Source organism: Gadus chalcogrammus, chromosome 16 (genome assembly GCF_026213295.1).
Source record: "Gadus chalcogrammus isolate NIFS_2021 chromosome 16, NIFS_Gcha_1.0, whole genome shotgun sequence".
Classification (NCBI taxonomy): domain Eukaryota; kingdom Metazoa; phylum Chordata; class Actinopteri; order Gadiformes; family Gadidae; genus Gadus; species Gadus chalcogrammus.
This window is the reverse complement of record NC_079427.1, coordinates 16,020,037-16,045,312: the sequence shown is the minus strand read 5'-3', so window position 1 is coordinate 16,045,312 and position 25,276 is coordinate 16,020,037. Positions and strand designations below refer to the sequence as shown.

The 25,276-nt window shown below is 46.2% G+C and overlaps 2 protein-coding genes across 14 annotated transcripts in view; one reads left to right on the top strand and one right to left on the bottom strand.

Moving 5' to 3' along the window:
• cbl (Cbl proto-oncogene, E3 ubiquitin protein ligase) overlaps positions 1 to 10,736 on the top strand; it is a 30,754-nt gene extending 20,018 nt beyond the window's left edge. The window contains exons 9-17 of the mRNA XM_056612207.1: positions 700 to 936; positions 2,237 to 2,368; positions 2,481 to 2,972; positions 4,546 to 4,625; positions 5,377 to 5,574; positions 5,700 to 5,809; positions 6,334 to 6,594; positions 7,383 to 7,516; positions 7,607 to 10,736. Coding sequence (XP_056468182.1) covers positions 700 to 936; positions 2,237 to 2,368; positions 2,481 to 2,972; positions 4,546 to 4,625; positions 5,377 to 5,574; positions 5,700 to 5,809; positions 6,334 to 6,594; positions 7,383 to 7,516; positions 7,607 to 7,768 — 1,806 coding nt within the window. The 3' untranslated portion in view covers positions 7,769 to 10,736. The remainder of the gene's footprint in view (positions 1 to 699; positions 937 to 2,236; positions 2,369 to 2,480; positions 2,973 to 4,545; positions 4,626 to 5,376; positions 5,575 to 5,699; positions 5,810 to 6,333; positions 6,595 to 7,382; positions 7,517 to 7,606) is intronic.
• Positions 10,737 to 18,522: 7,786 nt separating this feature from the next.
• mcamb (melanoma cell adhesion molecule b) overlaps positions 18,523 to 25,276 on the bottom strand; it is a 34,918-nt gene continuing 28,164 nt past the window's right edge. The window contains exons 10-19 of one of the 13 annotated variants that reach the window (XM_056612193.1): positions 24,888 to 25,029; positions 24,070 to 24,197; positions 23,728 to 23,863; positions 23,322 to 23,363; positions 22,267 to 22,308; positions 21,981 to 22,022; positions 20,619 to 20,651; positions 19,968 to 20,094; positions 19,557 to 19,665; positions 18,523 to 18,850 (exon numbers count right to left, since the gene is read on the bottom strand). In XM_056612193.1, coding sequence (XP_056468168.1) covers positions 18,848 to 18,850; positions 19,557 to 19,665; positions 19,968 to 20,094; positions 20,619 to 20,651; positions 21,981 to 22,022; positions 22,267 to 22,308; positions 23,322 to 23,363; positions 23,728 to 23,863; positions 24,070 to 24,197; positions 24,888 to 25,029 — 804 coding nt within the window. In that variant the 3' untranslated portion in view covers positions 18,523 to 18,847. The remainder of the gene's footprint in view (positions 18,851 to 19,556; positions 19,666 to 19,967; positions 20,095 to 20,618; positions 20,652 to 21,980; positions 22,023 to 22,266; positions 22,309 to 23,321; positions 23,364 to 23,727; positions 23,864 to 24,069; positions 24,198 to 24,887; positions 25,030 to 25,276) is intronic. The other 12 variants (XM_056612194.1, XM_056612195.1, XM_056612196.1 and 9 more) reach the window with 12 other exon arrangements.

Below are 25,276 nucleotides of genomic sequence, written 5' to 3'. Positions count from 1 at the left end.
TGCGACCAGAAGGGCTGGGAATGCATAGTCTCGTCTTATTCACGCCGGCTCTCAAAGTTCACCCACGGCGAATATAAATCAGGCTTTCACAGGCTTGCCAACTACCTTGCAAACCGCTGGCTTGAAGGCTGTCCTGCTGCACATTTGCATTTTCCCTCCATAACAAGTCACAGTCTCAAGTAGCTTCGCCCGGCCTATGTTTCATTAAACCGAGATGCAAAATAAATACAGGCATGGAAATACCACGGCTCTTGAGGACGCTATTTACATGTCCATGTCCCGACGGTCCAGCACTGACGTTAGGCTAGGGCTGCTAGATTACGGAATAAATCATAATCATGATTATTTTGGTCAATATTGAAATCACGATTATTCAAACGATTATTTTTGAGTTTGAAAACATGTTTTTATTCAGCGTGTCTCTCTCAGAAACACTCTGTAACTGAGAACTTTGAAATTTCGCCTTAAAGAAAATACACTAAATGGTCCAAAAGAAAATTATGTACAGATATGTATCCAGCTGTTCTGCAGGTTCTATAAAACATTTCATGTAAAAATAAATAAATCGAAAAATCGATTACATTAGTTTTTTGATCGTTTGACGCTAAAATTGAAATTGAGATCGAAATGCGATGAATGGCCGTGCCCTACGTTAGGCCGCGTGGACGGCTGATGTGTCCCCCCTGCCTGTCCCCCCAGGAGTCAGAGGGCCAAGGGACGGGCTGCCCCTTCTGCCGCTGCGAAATCAAAGGCACGGAGCCCATCGTGGTGGACCCCTTCGACCCCAAGGACAACGGCGCAGGCTACGGGATCTCCTACGGGGGCTGCAGGGGCATGTTCGGGGCCGAGGGGGCGCCCTCGCCCTGCTACGACGATGACGACGACGACCGGCTTGAGGACCCCCACCTCATGATGAGCAAACTGGCCTGCTCCAAGGTGAGGAGACCCTCCTCTTTAGTGTGTGTGTGTGTGTGTGTGTGTGTGTGTGTGTGTGTGTGTGTGTGTGTGTGTGTGTGTGTGTGTGTGTGTGTGTGTGTGTGTGTGTGTGTGTGTGTGTGTGTGTGTGTGTGTGTGTGTGTGTGTGTGTGTGGTCTACTAGATCACAGAGGTTTATATGGCGGTTTGTGTAGAAGTATGAGTCAGACTCCTAGGTATAAGGAGAGTACTATGGGTAAACGGCCACAACACTTGCTTAGTCTGCTTTCTGAGATGCCCTCCTCTCAGAGCAGGCCTTACTCTGGGAACGGGGCAGCTGTTACTCTCTCCCTGTACTCTGTCTCTTTCTCTTCCACCCTCCCTTCCACTCTTCCTCTCTTCCACAGACTGTCCGTCCGTCTGTCTGTCTGAATCTCTGTTGGTCTGTCTGTCTGAATCTCTGTCTGTCTGTCTGAATCTCTGTCTGTCTGTTTGAATCTCTGTCTGTCTGTGTGTCTGTCTGTCTGAATCCCTGTCTGTCTGTCTGTCTGTCTGTCTGTCTGTCTGTCTGTCTGTCTGTCTGAATCTCTGTCTGTCTGTCTGTCTGAATCCCTGTCTGTCAGTCTGAATCTCTGTCTGTCTGTGTGTCTGTCTGTCTGTCTGTCTGAATCTCTGTCTGTCTGAATCTCTGTCTCATCTACTCTAGAGCCCCTTCTCTTCCCCAGCCCCAGGCTCTCGGCCCGGCTTGGCTGCAAACTCTTCATCTCTCACACATCATCACAGTCTTTCATCTCTGGTCTTTCAAGGCGCCTTCCTCAGCTCCCTGGAGACGTGAGCCGTGGATGGCTGCACTGTAATCTCTTTTATGCTGCATTGTGACTCTCACAGGCATGCCCCTCAACCCTGTAACACATGTATGCGATGGTAAGGAAGGGAAAGCTATTTATATGAACTCTTCCTAGAATTGTCCTGGCCAAGGCCCCAGGTGCCCCGCTGTGGCCAGCTCAGTAGTTGGGTGCAGGACGGCTCAACGGCGTGTGACCGTGTAGCTCGGTCGAACTGAACAGCTCGGTCTAACTGAACTCAAAGAGGAAGTCCACCGCTGGGCGCTTCTCACTCGCACAACACCGCTCTATTTAAAGGTCCTAAAAAGTCAGTCTGTTTAGCACCTTACGAGTCTGACGTCGGGAGTCAACTCGGTTGATTACATGTGTTAGGAGCTGACCGTGCCGTTTTTGTAAGCCTCACTTCCCTCTACTCAGAGATGAGGTGTGTCTAATAGCGTGTGTCTGTTTGTGTCCGTATTCGTGTGTGCTTGCAGGTGGAGCGTCCTCCCTCCCCCATGTCCCTCACCCCCCAGGCCTCGCTGCCCCCCGTGCCCCCCAGGCTGGACCTGCTGCAGCACCGGCCGGCCAGCGCCTCTGGAGCCTCCAGCCCCGTGGTCTCCACCAAAGTACGGACCCCACCTTCTCGCTTCCCCATATTCAATACCGCATCATTGTTCTGCAATAGGTTCTACTCAAGCACTCGTCTGGTTGCTCTTTCTCCCCCCTCCCCCCCTGCAGGCCGCGACCCACCACAAGGACAAGCCCCTCCCCCCACCCCCAGCGCTGAGGGACCTCCCCCCTCCGCCTCCCCCGGACCGCCCCCACTCTGCCGGGGCGGCCGCCGACGGCCGTCTCGGGAGGAGGCCCTTACCCCACGCCCCCGGGGAGCCAGCGTCCCGGGACAAGCATCCCCCGACGCCCCCCAACCGTCCGCTTGCCGACTGGGGCTCCCGGTCGGTCCCCAAGCCCCCGGCCACCGCCTCTCCCTCGTCCTCCTCCGCCTCCTCCTCCTCCTCCTCCTCCTCTTCTTCGTCCTCCACTTCCTCCTCCTCCTCTTCCTCCTCCTCCAACCAGGCCTCGGGTCTCGGAGGGGAGATCCGAGGGGGTGGGATCCGGGAGCTCTCCAACAGGCACTCCCTCCCCCTGGCCTTGCCTTCCGCCCTGGACGCCACCGCCGCCAGCAGCCCCCCATTGAGGAACAGCAGCACCATCAGCCTGGACCACCAGCTGGTATGACACACGCACACACACGCACACACACACGCACACGCATGCACACATGCACACACATGCAAACGTGGGCTTCGTTCAAGTCTTAATGCTAAATTTATGGGATCCAATTTGTTTTGTTTTGGCTGTTCACATTGGGTTTTCAGAATAAGTCAACCGCAGGAAGTAACTTGGAAGCCACAGATGAGTGCGTTTACGGTTTAATTTATAAGTTAATGCAGCACTGATGCAGTAGCTTTTGGATCCACTCGTCGTCTTACTCGGTAACGGCAGTGTGTCAATGTTGCCTTTAATGTTTCCGAAGAAACCCCAGCCTCCATAGTGTGAGATTACAACTAGTAACTTACTAATGTGGTTTGAAAGTTTCGCAAAGATGTTGAGCGCACCGCAGGTCTTGTGGTATACATCAGAGAACACACCAGCGCGATTGTAGGTGATATTTATTTTTTCTCTAATTTCGATCTAGAGTGTGACGTCAAAGTTTCATGAATTCTGATCGTTCACACTAAGGTCATAATACGCAAGAAGTTTGACCTGGATCTGAGTCAGGACCGTATATAAATGTCGTCTGTCTCAGAATTGAAAAATTTAGATTCCATGTAGGGCTGCATGATTAATCATATTAAAAGTGTGATCTCGATTCAAAGCTCTGTGCGGTCTCATTTCTCAACGCTTCTGCTGTATTGTTATAAGACAAGGAATTTACGGAATTAAAAATAATATATAAGAAAAAACAAAACAGGAACACGCGTAACAATCTCGATCTCAGAAAAAAATATTTACAGGAAGTTTTTCTAAATAACAACCTAGAAAAATAAAAGCTAATAAAATAACTTGTGACCAACCGCAACCACTTCAGAAGAAGCGCTCCTACTTTCTTCTTCAACATGCGACAGGGCAGTGTTACCCTGCGTGGTGCAGCGCAGCAGGGACACAGGGGAACTATACCCCGAGTTCCTCATCCGCAGACTGCTATTCGCTACACTATTTTACACTTCAATTAAAAAGTGTAACTCCATTATACTTGAATCCTCTAAATGCAAAATATAATTTGGTTAAAGGGACAGAGTTATAGTAAGGCTTTAGTTTTAGTGTCAAAACCATCACCCCGTTTCTCCTTCAGAATGGGTGTTCAGTTCAGGGGGAGTGCATTCTAACATGTCTCCATGCCTCACTGAAGCCTCAAAATGTTGACAGACTTGTGTTCTTGACTGTGGTTTTGCTCGTATCTTACACAGAGGAAACCCACCAAAAAAATACTTGTTCAAAGGCTATATAAGTAAGAATAGACAAGGGACTGAAGGTGTTTTTATGTTTTTGTCAGACTTAGGCAGCGGTTGCATTTAAGCTAAAAACCGGAGTGACCCCTTTCTGTTGTCCAATATCAGACTCCATCGTATTTCTTTTTTATCACGTATTCTTCTGTACCATGTAAATCGTGCAGGCATAATTCCATGTGATGTGTACTTTTCACACTGACACTAACGTTAAGTTAAACCGCTCTGAACACTTGGGGCTTTTGGTTGATGGTCTTCATGTGTCTGATATCCGAGGGTCTCTGTTGTGTCCTCAGCCGTTTGTCCCTGCTGCGGGGGACAGCTCCAAGGTGAAGCCCTCGGCCTCCGCCAACGCCATCTACTCCCTGGCCACCAGGTACTTCCCCCGTCTACCGCCTTCCCTCTTTCTCTTCCTCTCCCTCATGGTTTCACTTTCACCCTCCATCTGTTGAACATGGTGCGTGTGAATGAGGCACAGTGCTTGATCAATAATAAAGCAACGAGAAATAAAGGGCAAAATGTAGATACTCTGACTTTTAGTGGGCTATCCAGTTCATTCTTTTGATTACATCTAATTGACATATTCTAGGAATATTGAGCATTGCTTTGCCTTCCCTTCCTCTGAAATTCGGTTTCCTCTAAAATGACACTGTGACCCTGCAGTTTTCTATCGTTATTATATACCCCCTGGTGGACCTTGGAAACCAGTTGATTATCTGTTGTACCGTGGCCAAATAAAGCACAAGTTGCCTGTTTTTTCGGAGATTGCCACCCTGTCGCAATCTCAGTTTCGTTGTCACATATAATCACAAGGATGATTACAAAAGCATTCAGCAAGAACGAATCACTGGCACGCTGAATATCTCGTGTCGTAGAGGATCTGTGTCTGGCAGTGGCTAGCTATGGTAATTCCGCATGACAAATGTCACAGAAATGGGGAACCGTGAGCCATCCGAGAGCAACATTTAGGTAGGCAAAACAAATTGATGTCTGGAAGGCTGTGCTAATGGATGGCAATCTGTAGCCCCATTCCTATAAATCGACTTGGCGCAACACTCACAAGGTTCTATTGAAAAAGAAACACTGTTTTGGTTCCCGAGAACATACCGCTGTACTACTTCCTGCAGACCGTCGACGCTGCCGCGAGCGCTCCCCTGCGAGAGCGACGAGGAGTCGGCCTACATGGTACCGTCCTCCCGGCCCGTCCACCTCCCCCCCGCCACTCCGGCCCCGCTCACGGCGGCAAAAACGCCCCCCACTGCCAGGGCCCCGCAGCCCGCGGGCCCCCTGCAGACCGCCCCCGCGGCATACGCCTTCAACCCACGGTGAGGCTCTTCCCTCACCCGGGGCCTGTCGTCTCAGGCCGTTCTACCGGGGCGACGTTGTGCCACGGTGCGGGTGGATCGGACCCACTGGTGTATTTACCGACGTGTTCTCTGTCGAATGCCAGGCACGCGTTCAGTGACGACATCCAGGACCGACCCCAGATGTACCAGGGCATGTATAACGTCCACGCCCAGGCACTCACAGCCTCCCTGCCTCAGCTGGCCAGAGTCTCAGGTACGCTGCCCTCGGGTTGATGGGGAAATGTCGTGTTCCCTTTGAAATACAATGGTCTTACTATGTAGTGAGTCATGTTGTACATCCTGGCAAATAATTATTGTTGTACATCCTGTCACTTAAAATTAGTACTTGGCATTGTGTAGGTTCTTATCCTGGCTATTTTTGTTGTGTACGGGGTATAGGATAGCCTAGCAATTGTAAGTGCTCGGCACTTGTTTCTATCAATATCTTCACTGTGCCGACAGTGATATATTGTTGTTTCTCTTTCTTCCGACAAATGTACTTATTGTAATTCGCTTTGGATAAAAGCGCCTGCTAAATAACCTGAATGTTAATGTAGTCACTTAGCCTGCTTTCATCCCTATCAACTCAGGGAAAGTCATTAAGTGCTTTAGGAAAGGTTAGGCTCACACTCTAACCACCATCCTGCACAATCGATGTTTCAACACCTAATGGTCTCTGTGCTAGCGGGTCCGCGGTGCTAATCCTGTTTGATCACGTTCATCTGCGCCCTCACGAAGACTACTCTGAGCTGCCTGCCCTGGCCCTGAGCCAAAGCGCCCAGGTCCTGACGGTGGCGAACGGCCGGGAGACGGAGGAGGTGGTGGGGGTGGAGGAGGAGGAGGCGCTGTACGATATCCCCCGGTCGGCGGCCACCTCTCGACAGCCCCCCGCGGAGAAGGGGGCGGCTTCATCCACCTCGTCGTCCACTACCTCGGGCTCCTCATCCAGGCTGGTGTTCAGCGACCTGTCCTTGGACATCGAGTCTCGGGCAGCCACACGTACGTTCATGCTGTTTTCTATTCATTCATTCATTTACTTATTCATTTATTTGTTGATGTATTGTTGCTGTGGGAAAATAGCAGTCTTGTATTGAGTCACTCTGAGGGTAGGTAACCCTACCCTCATTTATTTATTTATTTTGAGTAGAAAAGTATATTTTTTGACTGATATTCAACCTACTCTTCTACCAATCAATCGTTGTCAACCATACAAGGCGACAGCCAGCTCTTCAGGAGCAGTTACGCCTTGTTCACACTCCATGCGTCCGTCGACGGGTGGGGGCTTTTTGACGTATCCATGTGTTTTCCCGGGTTGTATTACAAAGGCGATTTCATTGGACAAATTTGTGCATGGAACTTTTTTTTTCTCAAGCGATCAGATTGGCTTAAATAATGTGTTTGCTGAGCTAGCTCCGTATGAAAGTAACACCAGACAAGAGCATATCGCCCATCCAACCAACCAGAAGGTGTCAGCCGTCATTTCTACAGTTTCTTAGACGGCTACCCTTGGTTACCCCAGAGGGGGAAATCCTTTTGCCACCACACAACAGGGAGTCAAAGGACCTCATAACAACACGTTGCTGAATGAACAACCTGAGGGCAGCATGCTGCCCTGTACACCTCCAGACAGCAGCCGCTACACAAGACCTCTGTATCGGCCGCTACTTCATTGTTTTGGGAACTGTTTGTTTGGTTCATTCACACACAGATTAACCTGAACCCAGAATTAGAGCAGTCTGTTGATTAACAGGAGAACCGGATCTAACCAGTGGTCTTCTGTTCCCTAGCCTTAAGCGACCCAGCGGCGGCCCCCGAGAGACCGCCCAAGCCCCTGCCCAGACGCTTCAACTCGGAGCGCCGAGCCAGCCCGGCCCGGCCGGCCCCTGGGCCCCTCACGGGCGGGGCTACGGGGGGGGGAGCAGCAGCAGCAGAAGGAGGAGCAGCAGGAGGAGGAGGAGGAGGAGGAGGAGCAGGAGGTGGAGGAGCAGCAGGAGGTGGAGGAGCAGGGGAGGACCCAGTGATCAGCGGTGAGATCAAACACCTGATCAGCCAGGGCTACTCCTCCCAGGACATCCAGAAGGCGCTGATGATCGCCCAGAACAACGTGGAGATGGCCAGGAACATCTTGCGGGAGTTTGTCTCCGTTCCCGCCAACGCGCACATGCTCACATAGCGCCCCCCCCACCCCACCTCCTCCCCCGACCGCTGGAGGCTCTTGAAGACTCCCGGTCCAGTCCTTCGCTTGGCTCAGCTTTTGGGGAAGGGGAGGTTGAGGGTGGGTCCTGGCTTGGCCCCTAACCCTCAGACCCTGACTCTAGCTTGAAACTGTGTGTGTGTGTGTGTGTGTGTGTGTGTGTGTGTGTGTGTGTGTGTGTGTGTGTGTGTGTGTGTGTGTGTGTGTGTGTGTGTGTGTGTGTGTGTGTGTGTGTGTGTGTGTGTGTGTGTCCACACGTGCAGCGCGTCACACGACGGATTCATGCGTTCCCTGTTGACATCCTCCCAGGGGGGGGGGGGGGGAAAGGAGATCACCAACGACTTTTACAAACGACAAAACAATTAAAAAACACAATGTATGTATCTATATGAGAATTTAATATATGAGTAAATATATATTGAACGTGTGTAATTTATACGTGCATATACAGTGTGTGAGCGAGGCTGTGGTGCGGCCAGGTGATCCGCTGTGGGGCGTGCAGGTTGAAAGGTGCCTGTTCAGAGGGATGACAGTACCTGGGAGCAGGAGGGGTGGCGGGCACGCTGTCTGACCGCCGTCTGAGCGGCAGCAGCCTGATGCACAACGCTCTGCCGAGGGGCTCTGCTGAATGACTTCCAAGTGTAATATTATGGCCTTCACTTCACAATGTTGCTTTGGTGCATTGTTCTGAAGGAAATCATTTTCATCATTTTGTTTCTCCCCCGACGGGATTGTTCGTTTGGGGTTCTGTATTGTTTTCTGGCAGCCTTAGTCTTTCGTGTGTGTGTGTGTGTGTGTGTCTGCGTGTGTGTGTTTTGTGCGTGTGCGCGCGTATGTCTGTGTGTGTGTGCGCCTGTGTACTTGGCAGCGGAGGAATTTGGTTGGTTGCCCGACCTGAATACCTGTTCTCAAACTAACGTTGACTTGACATGATTGTGTATTCACTGTGCAGTAGAACATAGTGTTCTGTTCTTCTTTTGAAATCTTCATTGACTCCTATGGAAGAGGCGGATCTACTTAGAAGACCTGCCAGCCGTTGGAACCTGCTTGGTTTACTTTCTGTTGACGGCATCGGCTGTAACACTCCCATCTCTTTAACTTCTGATTGGTCGACGTGTTGAGAATCTGTAACCGTGGCCCATTCTAAATATTTGTGAAACCAACAAACAATGTCTTTGATTTACTTTGATAATATATTACTGTAATCATAAATATTATTATATTATTTTAATGAATTCAGAAGTGCTTCACTGCTGCTACGATTGTTAGTGCTAAACAATTAAGCCTTAAATGTACATTTGTGAATAGATGTTAAACGGTCTCTCTGCTCTTTAAAGTGACAATATCGATGCTAGTGCTCTAGTCTGTAATGTAGCATTACATTACAGTAGTTACATCCTACTTGAACTTCCAAACAGCTTGTGAAGCTGCAGTCCTCGCAAGCTGATGAACTCTTCAGTAGCTCCTTTTTGCCTTATTATTTCTTTTTTTGGGCTTTATGTCTAGCACCTGGATATAGAAATCATAAACCAGATGGAAACTGAAATTACCGAAAGTATATTTTTGTGACGTCTGTTCCGGTGTAGCGCGTCTTCTGAAACGTCCCTCTGCTCGAGGTTCGGTGACCAGAGCGGTGGTCAAGTGAGCTAATGGGTTTGCTGGCCCCTCCCCACCCCTCTATGCTACACGGAAAATCAGTATTTCGGGCCAACTGTAAGAACTAACTCAGGGATTATCTATATCCAAACAAGTGTCTTTTTGCATCCCGTCTGCGTTAGCGGAGACATGACCCCCGTCTCCAGGTGACGTTGGATGAGTCAATCCCCGCACAACCGCTGGCTCCCAGGCGAACAATATCCCGTTGATAGTTACCCAAGCAACCTTCATGCTTTTATTGAGTTCAAGGGCATCTTTTATTTTTGTTTTTGTTTATTTGTCACATTGCGACTTGCACATTTTACTTATTTCCATTGTCAAGGGCAGGACTGGAGACGGGTACTATGAATGAATGAATGAACAGAGGTATTGACCGCACCTCTCCCAGCATATGAAGAATGTTGTCAGTGGGCGTGTGAATGATGTCTCTCATCAGGCCATGGTTATCATTACGATATATATTTTTTAACTGTACTTCTGTCTTCTGACTGGAACGTACCTCTTTGTGTGGTCCTTCTGTTCATAGTTGCCTTGAGAAACGGAGCGAGAGGAGCGGTAGAGCTGAATGAGTGATGGATGAGTGGGACGGGAGAACTCCTGGGATCATGATTACTGTACCGATGTTGTGTTGATGTTCTGATAAAATATTGATAGATCTACTTTTTCTTTTTTCCAACAGCGCACCTTTGTGCTGTCATACTGTCACTCTAAAGAGGGAAAAAAATGTATAAAGTTACTGAGATGAAAGAAGTGGCTGTTTTTATTGTTGTTTTTTGCATTCCTGTCGAAGAAATCTAATTATTTTGATCCAAAGGTTTTGTTTACTCCTGTATATATTGATGTGAGCAGTGCCATATGTTCAGACTTGGTAGAGGGGGGGTCCTGTCGACCCTTTCAGTAAAATTCCCATTCCACGGTCACCTGTTGAGCCGTCAAGGCCACCATCTGCCAGCTTCTCTGCTAATGGCTACTCTGCTAGCTGCAGCGCTATAACCCGGACAGCCCTCAGGAACCCTTAGTGATCATAATTTAAAAACGTAATTGGAAGCGGGAACCAAGCGCTCCTGAGGGGCTTTGGCTGGAGGGCTGGAGGGCTGTGCAGCAGCCGTCCTTTCAATTGAGGTCAATGGAAAACTTTTACCAAAAGAGGGCGCTATTGGTCCACGTTGCCATGTTTCTTGTCAACAGTATACGGCATTTAATTAACTTTTTGATGTTTTTTAAATGCTCATATCACCTTGGAAGTATGCACAGTGCTGTTAATAAAATGATATGCAAAAAAAAAACAGAAGCAATTTGTTGCGGTTGAGTTATAATAGGAAGCATATGATTGATGGAGAACAAACTCTACTCATGAATTTATTTATTTCACCAATGCAGTACAGTAGATAACACGATATGAAACAGTACAATGCAAACAACCTGACATGTGAGCAGTACTTGGGCTACGACTGATGACGTTTCAAAAGAACGCAAGTACAGAAAATAACGCGAATTGAGAAACGGCCATGGTCTCAAATATATGCGGATATAAGACGCTCCCCTCAACATATCAAATCTTTGCCCTAGTTGGTTGCGGGAAGTGACATATGGTGCGTTCAAATCACTGGAAATTATGGGGGGGAAACCCATACGAAAAACGACTTTTTCGAGAAGTCGGAAAGTTCGCGTGAACGACACCTCTTGACACTTATGATTCTACTTCCGTTCGGCATCTCGGGCCAAATTTTGATAACAGAGTTGCTTATTGAGTTGTTCAAGGCTCGATTCCACCGGAGGCGTACGCGCCGCGGCACGGCTGCGCCGCGGTCACCGCCGCTGATCGCTTCCACTCTAGACCATTTCCACCGGGCGCGCCGCGGATCGTTTCAGCAGCGTCGCAGGAGCGGCGTGCCGCGCCGCGGCGCTATCTTTCCGTCGCACTTCTATTTTTGCCGCGAGCCGCTGCAAAACCGCGTCAATTTCAACAGAGCAGATCGAGCAGGGCAGGAAGTGAAGTTAGTTAAGTGTAGTTAATTGAGCAAGCTCTTTTACATTTTATTGAGGTTTTTTTATTTCAACAGAACAAATAACTGTTGCCAGACAGAGGGGGGCTGCCCTTCTTCTCCTGCAAGGAGCAAGGAGAAGACGAAGGGTTTGGGTGCACCCCATCAATGAACGGAGACAAGAACAGGGGGTATGCCACAATCTGGTCCAGGAGCTCCGTGCAGATCCTGAGAGGCACGCCAATATTTCAATTCGCTACTAAGTGTGCAATGGCAGAACCATATGGTGCAGCCTATATGATGACCTATAATCTAGTTATTATCCCTCTCTGGTATACTCTTTTGCATATATATACTTTTTTTTTATCCCTCGGGATAAATACAGTGTTGTTATTGCTGTGCTGGATTCAGTAGCCAGTGTATTTTATTTGAGTGCTCGAGACACTTAATGTTATTTTTCCCTAAATCCAGAGAGTTAATACATGATCTGATACCAGAGAGACAGTTAATACATGACAATGCATTTTTGAGCTTTGCCTGTGTTTCCTTTTACTTATCTATTTTATTGTATGAGAATGTTTCTATGTGAAGCACTTTGAGTCTGCTTCATGTATTAAAAGTGCTATATGAATGAAGTTGCCTTGCCTTAAAAAAATATATATATATTACAAGTAATCTGGTTTCTACCTATACATGGTGTGATTATATGTGACTTGATTTCGTCTATTTTCCATTATGGTTAATGGTTTGGGTACTTAGTCCACCATTGTTGATTTCTCACCTGAAGATCCAATCTCCAGAGCTATGGCTCGCCAGGCAATGACCTTTTTGGAGTTGTCCTTGTAATGACGGGAACTTTGGTCATACAATTCGACATATTTTTCCACCTCGACGACCAGTCTCTCATCGTCCATTCTCGTAATTGTTTATCACAAACGAAAGAGGGCGACATCCAGTGTAGATATGGAGGTGCCTACGGGACCCGCGATGTACAAACCAGCTTTTACAAAGCGCTTTTTCAGGGGCGGCGACGCTCGGGAATAGAACATTGTCTCGAAGAGTAGTTGGGCGGCGCGGCGCGGAACGCTGCCGCGCGGCTAGTCGGCGCCGGTGTGTGCTAGTACACCCGGAATAATGGGGGCAGACTTTTTGACGCGACGCTGCGGCGCCGGTGTGTGGAGGCCTCTACGCTGCCGTTACGCGCCCGGTAGGAATGTACGCAGGGCAGAGGACGCAGCCGTTCCGCGGCGCAGCCATTCCGCGGCGCGTACGCGTCCGGTGGAATCCCGGAGTCACCCGTGTTACCGCCAGCGACCGGCTGTACTTGGGAAACAGCCGGTTGGGAATCTAAAAGTTCTTCACAGCAGTGTATTTCCTTGATGCCTATCACTATCCTTTAGCTTTCATTTATGAGAAGCACATACAGTATTGCCACGGTATGGACGGCCACACCAATAGACGTCACAAAGTGAATCAATAGTGAAATATGTGATATGATGGTTGATTATTTTATAATGAGTAAAACGTTCATGTTCCGCCATGTTCATGCGCGTCACTACTATACCATATGTCACCAACTGGGCAACTCTGTTATCAAAATTTGGCCCGAGTCATGAGGTGTCGTTCACGCGAACTTTCCGACGTCACGGAAATGTTTTCCCAATGATATCCAGCGATGTGAACGCACCATTAGTTTGTGACGTATGGTTTAACTTGAACGTTTTAGTCAATATAAAAGAATCAACCAACATATCACCAGTGGCGAACTTAGCCCCTTGGGGGCTCCAGGCGAACAGTCATTTGGGGGCCCCTGCATCTACCGGTCTCAGTACCTTATATCGCATAATGAGATACTCCATACAAGGGATGAACAAAAGTCACTATCCTTCTTTCATGCAAATGTTAATTATCTATTTACAAATTGAGAATAACATACAAAACAATAAGATTAGTTATGTTGACACATTACACTGACTGTTAACCATAAGTCCTCATTTACCTGAGGGTTTCCAGTAGCTCACAGCAGCTATCTGCTGTGAGCTACTGGAAACCACTACTGGAAACCCACTGATAGCTGCGTCCAGCTATCACTATATTTCCTGTGCTCTTCAGACCTTTCATGGTTGATTAGATGCATTGCAAGGTTATTCTAGTCTTTAAATCCTTCCTCACTCAGTTGTTTTTGTTTTCCAGAAAGGCAACAACAAAAGCAAAAAACACGGTCTGCACTTTCACTGTAGACTAACCAAGACCTGTTCACCCTCTCACCATTTTTCATTACTATGTAATAGTATGCTTTTGTGAATCTGCGGCCCTTGGGCCAGAGTGCTGGGTCATCCACAAGAATATGTGTGCACCTGCCCAAGACACAGCAGCTTGGGCCAGAGTGCTGGGTCATCCACAGGAATATGTGTCTCGCAGTCATTGTTATCGTTATTGTCATAAATTTCAATAACCAAAGTGGAAGAAGGAGAGTGAGAAATATTCACTACCAGTTGTGCATCATCTCCGTCAGTTTGTTGACACACGTCATTAGCATCGCTGCTGGCTGAGCCAGAGCCACTTGGAATGAAAGGAGCAGTAACGTGACAGTAAACGACGTTGACGGCTGCTCTTGATCCGCCGACGGTCCCGCTGCCACTGCGGTGGCTGTAAAACAGCTGGATAGCTTTGGCAGCTTTGAAAGAAAGTCCTGCCTTTGGTCTTTCTTTTTATGTGACCCGCTTTCCTACGATCGCTTCATGTTTCACTCGATTTATGTCTCACTCGATTTCTCTCTCTCTCTCTCTTACCGCTTACTGTTTTGAATTGGACATAATTTCCGCATACGCATGATGAGCGTGATGCGCGTAACATGGAATAGTCCATGTAGTGCAGACTGAAGGGGGGTGCACACGGTAAGATCGTCAAAACATGAGTAATAATTAGACATCCTGATGCTACTATTGTGAAGAGATTTTTATAAAAATAATAAATATGGGGACAAAATATATGCATTGGGGCCCTCTTGACCAGATCATTATTGTAAATAAGAAACTGTTATATTGTAAAAAAAAAAACATTTGGGGGCCCCAAAAACCTTCTATGGGGCCCGGGGCTCCAGGCAAATGCCTGGTTTGCCTAATAGTACGGCCCGCCACTGCATATCACATACCTTGATTGACGTTGTAACGTCTGTTGGCATGACTGCTCAGTTTTAAATGTTGTTTACTGGTAAACCAGCTCTATATAAGGGGAAGTGTTGCCTTCCATACAGTGGCAATACTGTATATCGTTAGCCTCATAGAATAATAGCCCAAGTCATAATTTGGCCAAATTGCGATTTATAATCCAACTACTCTCCTAACGCTGTTGATTCACTATACCTCATTGGCTATGTTCTAAGCCAATCAGAGTGATTTCTACATTCCGTAATCACTATTTCATGCAGCAGCCGCCCTTACAATTGAGTTCGATGGAAACCTTTCACCAAAAGAGTGCGCTATTGGTCCACGTTGCCATGTTTCCTGGCACATTCTGATCTTTTTTAAATGCTCATATCACCTTGGAAGTATGCACGGTGCTGTGAATATAATTATATGCAAATAATATAAGCATTTTTTTTGCTGTTGAGTTATGATAGAAAGCATATTTTTGATGGCGAATGAAAATTCAACTCATGAATTTATTAACTACACCAATGCAGTACAGCAGTGAACCCCAATTAGCGGCCCGCGGGCCACATCCGGCCCGCGAGAGCCAAATGTCCGGCCCGCGCTGACCCAGCGCATTCACATGTTATCTCCAAAAACAGATAACACCATCCACGGTCAAGTGGATGGTGGGCCTGCTATATTTTCCCCTCAGCCCACACCATCCACTTGACCGTTGACGTTACTGCGTGCATACGTAATGACGTGCTTCGTGCGTTTTCAACTTCACTAGCGTCACACGCCAGAGAGTAGCCGCCGCATGCTGTCACTTTCCCGCTAGTCATCCCAGGGAATTACAACTTTGTCAAAAATCTACGGATTGAAAATTGATGAAAGAAACATGTCATTTGCCAAGAAAAGGAAGGTCAACCAGGAGAACCGCCAGTTTAAAACTGAATGGACCGATAAGTATTGCTTTTCTTTATCGGACCATGCCAACGCAAAGCCGACATGCTTAATATGCAAGCAGACCGTGGCTGTCATTAAATCTGACAACCTGACACTTTAACTGTTTGCATGCTGCCAGCTTTAAGGGAAGTTTCCCAGAAACATCTGAGCAACGCAAACAAAAGATTGCAAGCATGTTGACATCATACAAGCGGTCAGTTTTAACCATATGCAAAAGGGCATCGGCACAAGAGAGCGCAACAGCTGCTTCATTGCATGTTTCCTGGACGCTTGCTAAAGCTAAGAAGCTCTTTGCTGATGCAGAGTTCATTAAACAATCTGCAATTCACATGGCTGGTGAAATCTTAAATCAAGAGGAAAAAATCAAAACAAAAGTTGTGGAGCTATGAAAGAAGGTGCCGAGGAAATGTCAGCTGAACACAAAGATCTGTTGATGCACAACGATGTTCGCTGGCTGAGTAAAGGCCCTGTGTTGGAGAGGGTGTGCGACCTGCGTGATGAACTTGTGTCATTTTTATCCAGCCTGCAGAGCCCAAAAGCCCGCGAATTTCTGGCGGGCTGACGCCAAGGTGTTGGCAGATGTTAATTTTTTGTGTGACATCATGTCTCATCTGAATCACCTTAACCTGCAGCTACAAGGCAAGAACCACACTGCTGCTGACATGTACGAAGCGATTGAAGCCCTCCAGTCGAAGCTGCACCTTCAGGAGAGAGACATTCAAGGGAGAAAGTTGCACTTCCCACGTCTGCGTGAGCATTTAGAGAAGGAAAAAATGCAGGAAGATCCAGCAATGAAGGAGTTTGTGTCGACCCTGGCAGAAAACTTCAAGGAACGATTTGAAAGCTCCCCTAAACTCTCAGGTGACATCCTCCTCTTCTTGAGACAGCCGTTTTTTCTGTGCCAGCTGACGGCGAGTGGACTGCAGAGGCCAAAAGGCTTGTGCCATCCACAGATGAGGCAGCTTAGTTAATACTCAGGGTATTAAGTTTGTGACAATGTAAGTGCCTGTTACTTTGTTTCCTTTATTTATATGGGTAGATCAAGCAGAGCTGTGGTCGTGGTACAGAGGGTCATGCACGGTGTGTGTGCTCAGATACTCAGGCAAAATAAACAAACTTTATCGAAACTTTATAGAAACTGAAAGACATTACCGAGTATTTCAATAAACAAGGCTGAACATAATATAGTCTGAAGCAAGCTACGTCTCCTCCTCCTCCTCCTCATTCCTTGCATTCTCATCGATGCACCATTCCTGGATGCTATTTAAGCCTAATTGATCTAGCCCTCCTGCATTATCGCTAAAACAGTAATTATAATTAAAGCTAAATTTGCACATAAAAATGGCGAATTAGAAAAATGAAACGACATTTCGGCCCTTGGCATGGCATGTTTGACCAAATTTGGCCCTCTGGAAAAACTAATTAGGGAACCCTGCAGTACAGTAGATAACACAACAGGATACAGAACAATAAAACAACCTGAAATGTGTGACATTCAGTCTGGTAGTTTCTATGTAAAGTAGTACTTATTTGGCTCTGACAGTCTTGCATACTGAGTTTACAACAAGTAGCTGTATGTTATTTATTTTTTGCAAAGTCTCTTGTTGCTTTAAATTAAGTGTTTATTTGTATTTATGTTCAGAATTGATTATACAGTCTTTTTTTTTTACCTAACAAATCTGACACAAAAGAAGTCTTAAGTAATACTGACATTTATTTGAGAAAGTTCTAATTGTGTTATTATTCCTTTGGTGGAATGTGAGGCACTTTTTATAATCTGAGTTTGACTCCTCAGATTATTCCTGATGGCTACATGCTAGCCTACATATAGATAACTTGTTACTAGTGATAGTCAGTGACAGCAGTCACAAATACGTGTCCACATGCCAAAATTCATTCCATCGTAATTTCAGCTCTCACCATAACAAAAATACTAGGTATAATCATTATGCACTTCTGAAAAGATCAGATCAAAGCACAGAAAATTAAAACTTTCAGTCAATCCACAAATTAATTTAACTATAATATAAAATTTACCAATGATCTCATATACATACATCACCCTTAGGAACGACTACTACTACGATCTACTGCTTTAAATTCACTTCAAACATTTCACTATAAGGGCAAAACAAGTTTCACATTAAAACTGAAATAACACAATCAGAAAACAAAAACAAACTCTAGATCAGTGCACTGGACAGTGAATGTTACATTTGTTCCTCTAACTAATATGATAAAACAAGGTGTTTGATGTTAAATGGGTAAGCCTAATATAAGATAAGAAACACATTCAATTAAAGACAATCTTCAAACTCGGTATTATCAAATCTACACAAATATAAAAAAAGAACGATAAACCATGTAAAAATAGGCTATAGATATAAAGCCATCCATAACATGAAACAAACAAACAGGAACCCCTCAATGTGTCACTAAGAGACGGATCAGAGTTAGGCATTGTGCCGATTGATTTGCGATTGTGATAGACAAGGAAAATAAAAGAATGAATGGAACGGAACAGAAATGTAAGGATCCATGAGGGCACTTTTCAGAGTCAAATTGCAGTGATTTTTCTTTGGTGTGATAAATGCGTCTGAAAGCGCTATCACATTATACGACACATGATATTCAGTGTACAGACTCGAAGCACAGCACACATCCATCGCAAAAATATAACAATAAAGACGAAGGGGCTACAAATAACTGAACATAAAATTAAAATAATAACACTCTGGCTGTTCTTATTGGGTTATTTTCTTTAAATAAAGAAATATGTACATACAAAGCGTATAATATATACACTCGACAAAGAGCAGTTTTTCAGCCTGTTCCTTATTGTTTGTGATTTGCCTGAGGTGGCATTCGTTTTGCTATAGAATTGAACCCTAACCCTAAACCCTGACCTCCTGGTAAGCTAAGTGATTGTCAATCTTCCTCTGGGCTCTGGTGTGAACGAGGAGTGAAGACATGGGTCTGTCCTGGGTAAAAGAAATGGTAGTGGTTGGTTTTGTCTTTGGTAGAATTACGCCCGAGCGCTAAAGTGGCACTTCAGAAAAGTATCCGAGCCAACGGGATGCTTTTTTGGAGTCCCACACTTTAGTGTCTCTGTTCTTGTCGCACCTGTTCGGGGAATATTAACTGGTATCCAAAAGAGATAAGCTCTTTCTCCTCCATTAACTTGATGAAGATAGGATCTCTGAGGGCAAGATGGGATGCAGGGGAGGGAGAGAAAAGGTGGGAGTTTGGGGAGGGGCAGCAAATCCCCTCACCGTGGTCTTCCTCACTTCTGCACCTCCAGATGTTCCACACATGTGTTACTGTAAAGAGAGAGGGAAGGATGTGTTAGGGCGTAAGGCCGGCTCGTTTGACTATGCATTTATCGTGTGCTGCACTGGTATAGAGCTAGGTAGTCCTGCCCCCTGTGATGACGAAGAGCTGGTTCAACATATTCCAAAAGATTGTATGGGGTCAATGGACTAAGATCAGATTTTTCTTATATTCAGGCAGCTGCACATTCAAACAACACAAAGTTGCAGTCAGCATTTCAGTGCTCCTACTGAATTATAATGTAATAATGCTGTAAGGTTTTGGTCCCTATTGCAATCACAGGAAAAACAAGGAGGATCATTTTCATTAAAAAACAAACATGTGCTTAGGGGAGGGTTACCGTAGACTGTATAGGCTAGTGTAGTGCTAGCCGTAGCTGTCTGACCGCCGTGGGTAGTGTAGTCCCACGTTCCACGAAAGGCGGTAAATAAACATTCCAATTTCATGTGTAAATAATGTCATAGAAAAAACACAATGTGGCTTTTTCCACTCATAACAAAGTTATCTTTAACGATAAGATATTAGTTACTTTCATCTATAATATTATTGTGTTTTGTTGACTTCATCAGCTGAAATTCGAATATTTTTCCACAGGGCTTTCGGCATATTGACCAATCAGGATCCAGCATTCAAAGTTGCTGCGGTACATAAATAGGTAACGTATAGGAGGTGGATCAGGTGGGTGGTAGTCTTTACCTGGTCGCCAGACTTCTTGTCCCCGTTCACCGCCAGCAGCACAGCCTCCTCTGTGTTGTCGCTCTTCATCTCCACCACGATGTTGTCCCTGCTCGTCTTCTCCTTGGTGCTGCAGGGGCACACACACACACACACACACACACACACACACACACACACACACACACACACACACACACACACACACACACACACACACACACACACACACACAGCTCAATACCGTATCCTCCACGGACACGGATAAATGATATATATACGATTCTCAAAAATATTTCTCCTCGGCACATTAGGAAAAGAGAAAGAAAACAGTGCTTTTTTCCATGAAGACATTTGAGTGTGCGTGGGTGTGGGACTCTTACAAGAATCCCTGTGAACCACTATATGTATCCTCCACCCCTTGGGACTTACAGGTCCTGCTTGCCGGAGCGGCCGCAGATCTTTCCCTTCTTGTAAAGGAAGTAGAGCACGCTGCCCAGGATGGCCAGCAGCAGCAGGCAGATGATGAGAACCGCGATGATCACACCGCTGCCCCCTGCTGGAGGGAAAGCATATCAAAACCAAGGAGGGTTATTCACTGTGTTGGGACAGAAGCTGGGGAAATAGGTCGCTTAAGGAGGAGGGAGGAGACATAGCGGTCTAAAAGGAAGGTACAGGATATTGTGGTTTTTGAAGGCAGGCGTGTGACTTTGCGTGGAGAGCTTGGCTGATGGAAAGAGTGTGGAGCAAGCATCATTCCGGTGATCTAGTGAACCATTGACCAAAAGATCATTGCATTGCATTTCCTATGCAATGCAGCACAGGTAAATAGACTCTGCCGAAGGGGGGGCTGACATTGCCAACAGCCTAGTCGCAAATATATCAACATGCACAGTGATGAATTGATGAAGCAGGTAATGCACAATCCATAGCAACGTGCATCAACAACAGTGTAGCCCGGCAGCGAGGAGGCAGATGAGAGAAAGGAATCCTGCAGTCAACAGAAAATAAACAGGAAGGGGTAGTGAGGTGCTGTTGCCCTTCACAAGAGCAGGAGCAGATGTAGGCGCTCCCCATACAAACCTCTCGGGATTTTGTCTGTGGTGTCTGATTGGACTGTGAAAAACCATACATACAGTTATCAACCAACCCTGGGTACCAGGGTGTATATGGGTAGGATTGCATCCTGGCTGGACCTAATTCAAACAGGTGCCTTCACCCAAGGCCTCAATAAAGCTGATCCATTTCTGATTTAAGAGATTCATATCTGTGCTACATGCTAATTATTCTGCTAGCTACAAGTAGAGTGAGTTATGCGGAGGACCAGAGAAGGCCTTGCAGGCCTATTTAATCTAATTTGACTGGAGTTTAGCAGGACACAACAACAAGGCAGACAGAGATTTCCTTTTGAGAATCTGACATCTGACGTAGGACAGAGAAAAAAGAGAGCGAGAGAGAGAGAGAGAGAGAGAGAGAGAGAGAGAGAGAGAGAGAGAGAGAGAGAGAGAGAGAGAGAGAGAGAGAGAGAGAGAGAGAGAGAGAGAGAGAGAGAGAGAGAGAGAGAGAGAGAGAGATGGATAGAGAGATGGATAGATGTGGGGATTGAGGGAGAGAGAGAGAGAGAGAGAGAGAGAGCACATAAAGCAGCAGTCATAATGGGTGGAAAGGAAGGAGTGAGAAAGATGGAAAGAGAGATGGATAGATGTGGGGATTGAGGGAGAGAGAGAGAGAGAGAGAGCACATAAAGCAGCAGTCATAATGGGAGTCAGGAGACTTGTCGTAAGTGCATTTTGAATATCAGCTGCCTCCTTGAGTTCCACTAATATGTTTCTGTGTGGTGTTCTCTGCATATGTGTGCGTGCCAATTAATGTGTGTGGTTGTGTGTGTGTGTGTGTGTGTGTGTGTTTGTTTGTGTGTCAGTGTTTTGTGTGTTGGTGTGTGTGTGTGTGCTTGTATGTGTGTGTGTCTGTGTGTGTGTTTGTGCGTGTGTGTCAGTGATGTACAGTATGTCGGTATGTCAGGAAGTGCACACAAACTGTAATTCTAGAAGGTACGCATGCCGTGACACGACTCCATTAGCATGTGAAAAACAACACCTAGAAGCTGAGCTGAAGTCCAATTCAATACTTGATTCATGTTAATCCCAGGCAAAGATTTTTTTTTTTTAGTAGTAGTCATTTTACTTAGTACTTTTAGCGGCTATTTCTTCCAGTGACAGACCTCAATACGTCTGAGAAAGAATTACAAAACCCTGACAATCCCACAATAATATAATTAACAACATTAATTCATTAATAACAACCACAGCCTGCTGTTGTTTTGCATCTTATTCAATCGATTAATAGAGTTAGACAAAGACACAAAAACAAAAGACCCTGGCCTCCAGCCAAGCGTGGACCTGGTGATTCAAGCTGGGGATAGCGCAGCTAGGACTCAGGTCTTACCTGTGCCTACGGTGCTGGCGGGCCGATCGGTGGGTGGGACGACTGGACATAGTTAGGGGCACAGGGGGGTCAACACTTAGGGAGGGAGGGGTTGCACACTCAAACTTATACAACATCACCCATATGTGAACATGGTAAAGATATACACGAGAGGACTGGCTGCAACAAAAACACCCACAACCACAGCCAAGTGTGAACCTTTGACCCAACAAACAAAGGTTATTGTAAAAGGTAAATTAAGTGGTACTGGTTGTGGGTTGAGTGGAGAGAGGACTCTGGGTCTTACCTGTGGCTAGGGTGGTGGTGGGCGAAGCGGTGGTTGGGACGACTGGACATAGTTAGGGGCACAGGGGGTCAACACTTAGGAAGGGAGGGGTTGACCACTCAAAACGTATACAACATGACTGACATGTTAACACGGTAAAGATATACACGAGGACTGAATGCTGTGGTTTCTGTTTCCTGGTTTGCATCTTATTTGACCCATGAACAGACAAAGACAAAGACGCAGCAACAAAATGACCCACAACCACAGCCAATCGTGAACCTTTGACCCAACAAACAAAGGTTATTGTAAAAGGTTAAAGGAGACATATTATGGTGTTTTCCCAAGTAAACATAGTATATGAGTTCCAGAAAACATGTTTTTGAAGCTGTTTGCTGGAAATAGCTTTTAGGAAAGAAAATCCTGCCTACCGCTATTCCCCTCTGATTCAGTCCCTTCAGAATGCGCTGTTTCTGGTGTCTGTAGCTTTAATGCAAATGAGCTGGTGCCCATTGACCAATGAGCTGTCAGACTGAACCACAGCATGGAGAAATGATTGTTGCCGTTTGCGGACTCCTGGAGCTCTATATCTATATAATATAATATTAATAATAATAATATTATGGAATATATAGGTATTTATATAATATTATATCAAATATCACGGCCAAAAGCTATGTGCGCCTCAGAGGATATTATTAATCATAAAGACTGCGTCTGACATCTCTGGTACTTCCACAACGAGTAAACACTCGTAGTGGGGGTTATCTCGGCCATGGTTGAGAAGAATCGGGGGAAAAGAACTTTGGCCTTGACTCTCTGAAGTCCATATTGAACCGCGACACGGAGGAGAAGGAGATTGTACACCCGGAGCTGAGCTGCCGGACTGCCGCATCACTACTACATCAACCATATGTGAACATGGTAAAGATATACACGAGAGGACTGGCTGCAACAAAAACACCCACAACCACAGCCAAGCGTGAACCTTTGACCCAACAAACAAAGGTTATTGTAAAAGGTAAATTAAGTGGTACTGGTTGTGGGTTGAGTGGAGAGAGGACTCTGGGTCTTACCTGTGGCTAGGGTGGTGGTGGGCGAAGCGGTGGTTGGGACGACTGGACATAGTTAGGGGCACAGGGGGTCAACACTTAGGAAGGGAGGGGTTGACCACTCAAACTTATACAACATGACTGACATGTTAACACAGTACAGATATACACAACAAGATGACACACATGACACAGGATAGGGCTGGACGGGGGCAACGGGTAGAGTAAAGGGGTCAGAGGTGTGAGGTAGAATCACACTGGGCTATATTCGCACACGGCTACATAGAAACATACATAGACACATACATAGGCAACACGGAGACACTTAACGTGCACACGTTGACACTTGTGACACATTTGCACACTAAAATGCGGACACTCACACACACATAAACACATGAACCCAGAAGAAGCGAGCGCAGGAACTCACTGGCTTTGATGGAGTACAGAGTCTCTACGTTGCCGTTAGTATTAGAGGCGTGGCAGGACACGTTCAAGTCCGAGCTGACCTTGACGTTGACCCAGCTCAGAACCCCATCCTCCGTCACATTGGATTGAGAGTCGACCTGACGTTCGAAAAAACCCAGAGAAGCGGTTACTTCATCGCTTTAAAGGGAGTAAAGGGACCCATTCTTTTTAGAGATAGGGCTGACTAATTCGGGTTCATAGGGTTGAACTTCTCAGGAAAGTTCTGATGCATATTTATGTATTGATCGAAAAAACTGTTGGGGTCCTCAGGAGATGAAGCCCCGGGCGGAAAGTGAAGGCCTACCAGACTCCCTGCGGACCTCCAGGTGATGGTCGGCCTGGGGTTCCCCCTGGCCCTGCAGGTCAGGACCACCGTGCTCTCCACCGCCTGCTCCAGGCTGGTGCTCTGCGGCTCACTGATCTCCGGTGAACCTTTGTGCACATGGATATTTTAGGACCGATGCAGATAACGATTTCTTTCATCAGCTTTAGCTGATGACGATACGGGCTGCTGATTTTCTTGAGCCGATATTTGGAGCCGATGCTTATGCTCCCTCAATTTAAAAAAAAAAAATCATATAAATGACACAATGATGATGACATATGTCACAAGTCTCAGTTTAAAAATGGAACATCTATTGAACTGTCTGTCTGTAAATCATGCAGAAAGATTAATAAATATATATATATATAATCGGCAAACGCAAATAAAAAACGCAAATATCGGATATTTCGGATATATCATTCGTTCACTAGTTCACATGTTGTCGTATGTTTAGCTACGTTAAAATCATTAATAGCCTGTTTTTGCATTTGACGTCAATGATAAAGAATGTGTCCGAATTTGCTTTGTAAGACCATCCTGATCATGAAAGTTCACAAAATGTTTCTCTGTCGTTGAACGCATCTTCCCACATCTTCAAATGATAGGACAGATCATCGAACGGGTTTAAGTTTAAGTTCATGATGAAATAATAAGTGCCACTATGTGGCAAAAACAAATAAGTAAACAAATTGGCCGCGCCCATATATGGAAATCAATTGCAGCCGGGCTCAGACCAGAAGGATGTTCATTAGTGAAAATAAAGCTTTGAAATCCCTTCCACACGTGATGGAACTTACCCTCGACGATCAGCTGAAACGCGGCGCTGGTTTCCATGCCGACCAGCTGGGGAACCGTCACCATGCACTCGTAGGTTCCAGCCATGTCGTAAACAACGTCCCTCAGTGACAGTATGTTGCCTGTGGCCACCTTCACTCCGTTCTACACACATACACACACACACACACACACACAAACACAATTAAGCCACGGATAGCTGAAATGCAACAACATCATGGTTTCAATCTCTCCTATTCCGGTGGTGAGGATGCTTCCTTCCTAAGCACCGGCTTTGGGTTCATACCCCAATGTCTGCCCTCCACCTTTATGCCTCCTGGAGCAAGATGCCTAACCCAAACCTGCTCATTAATGCCATATCTTATAAAAGCTGGTAAAAGAGTCTGCTGAA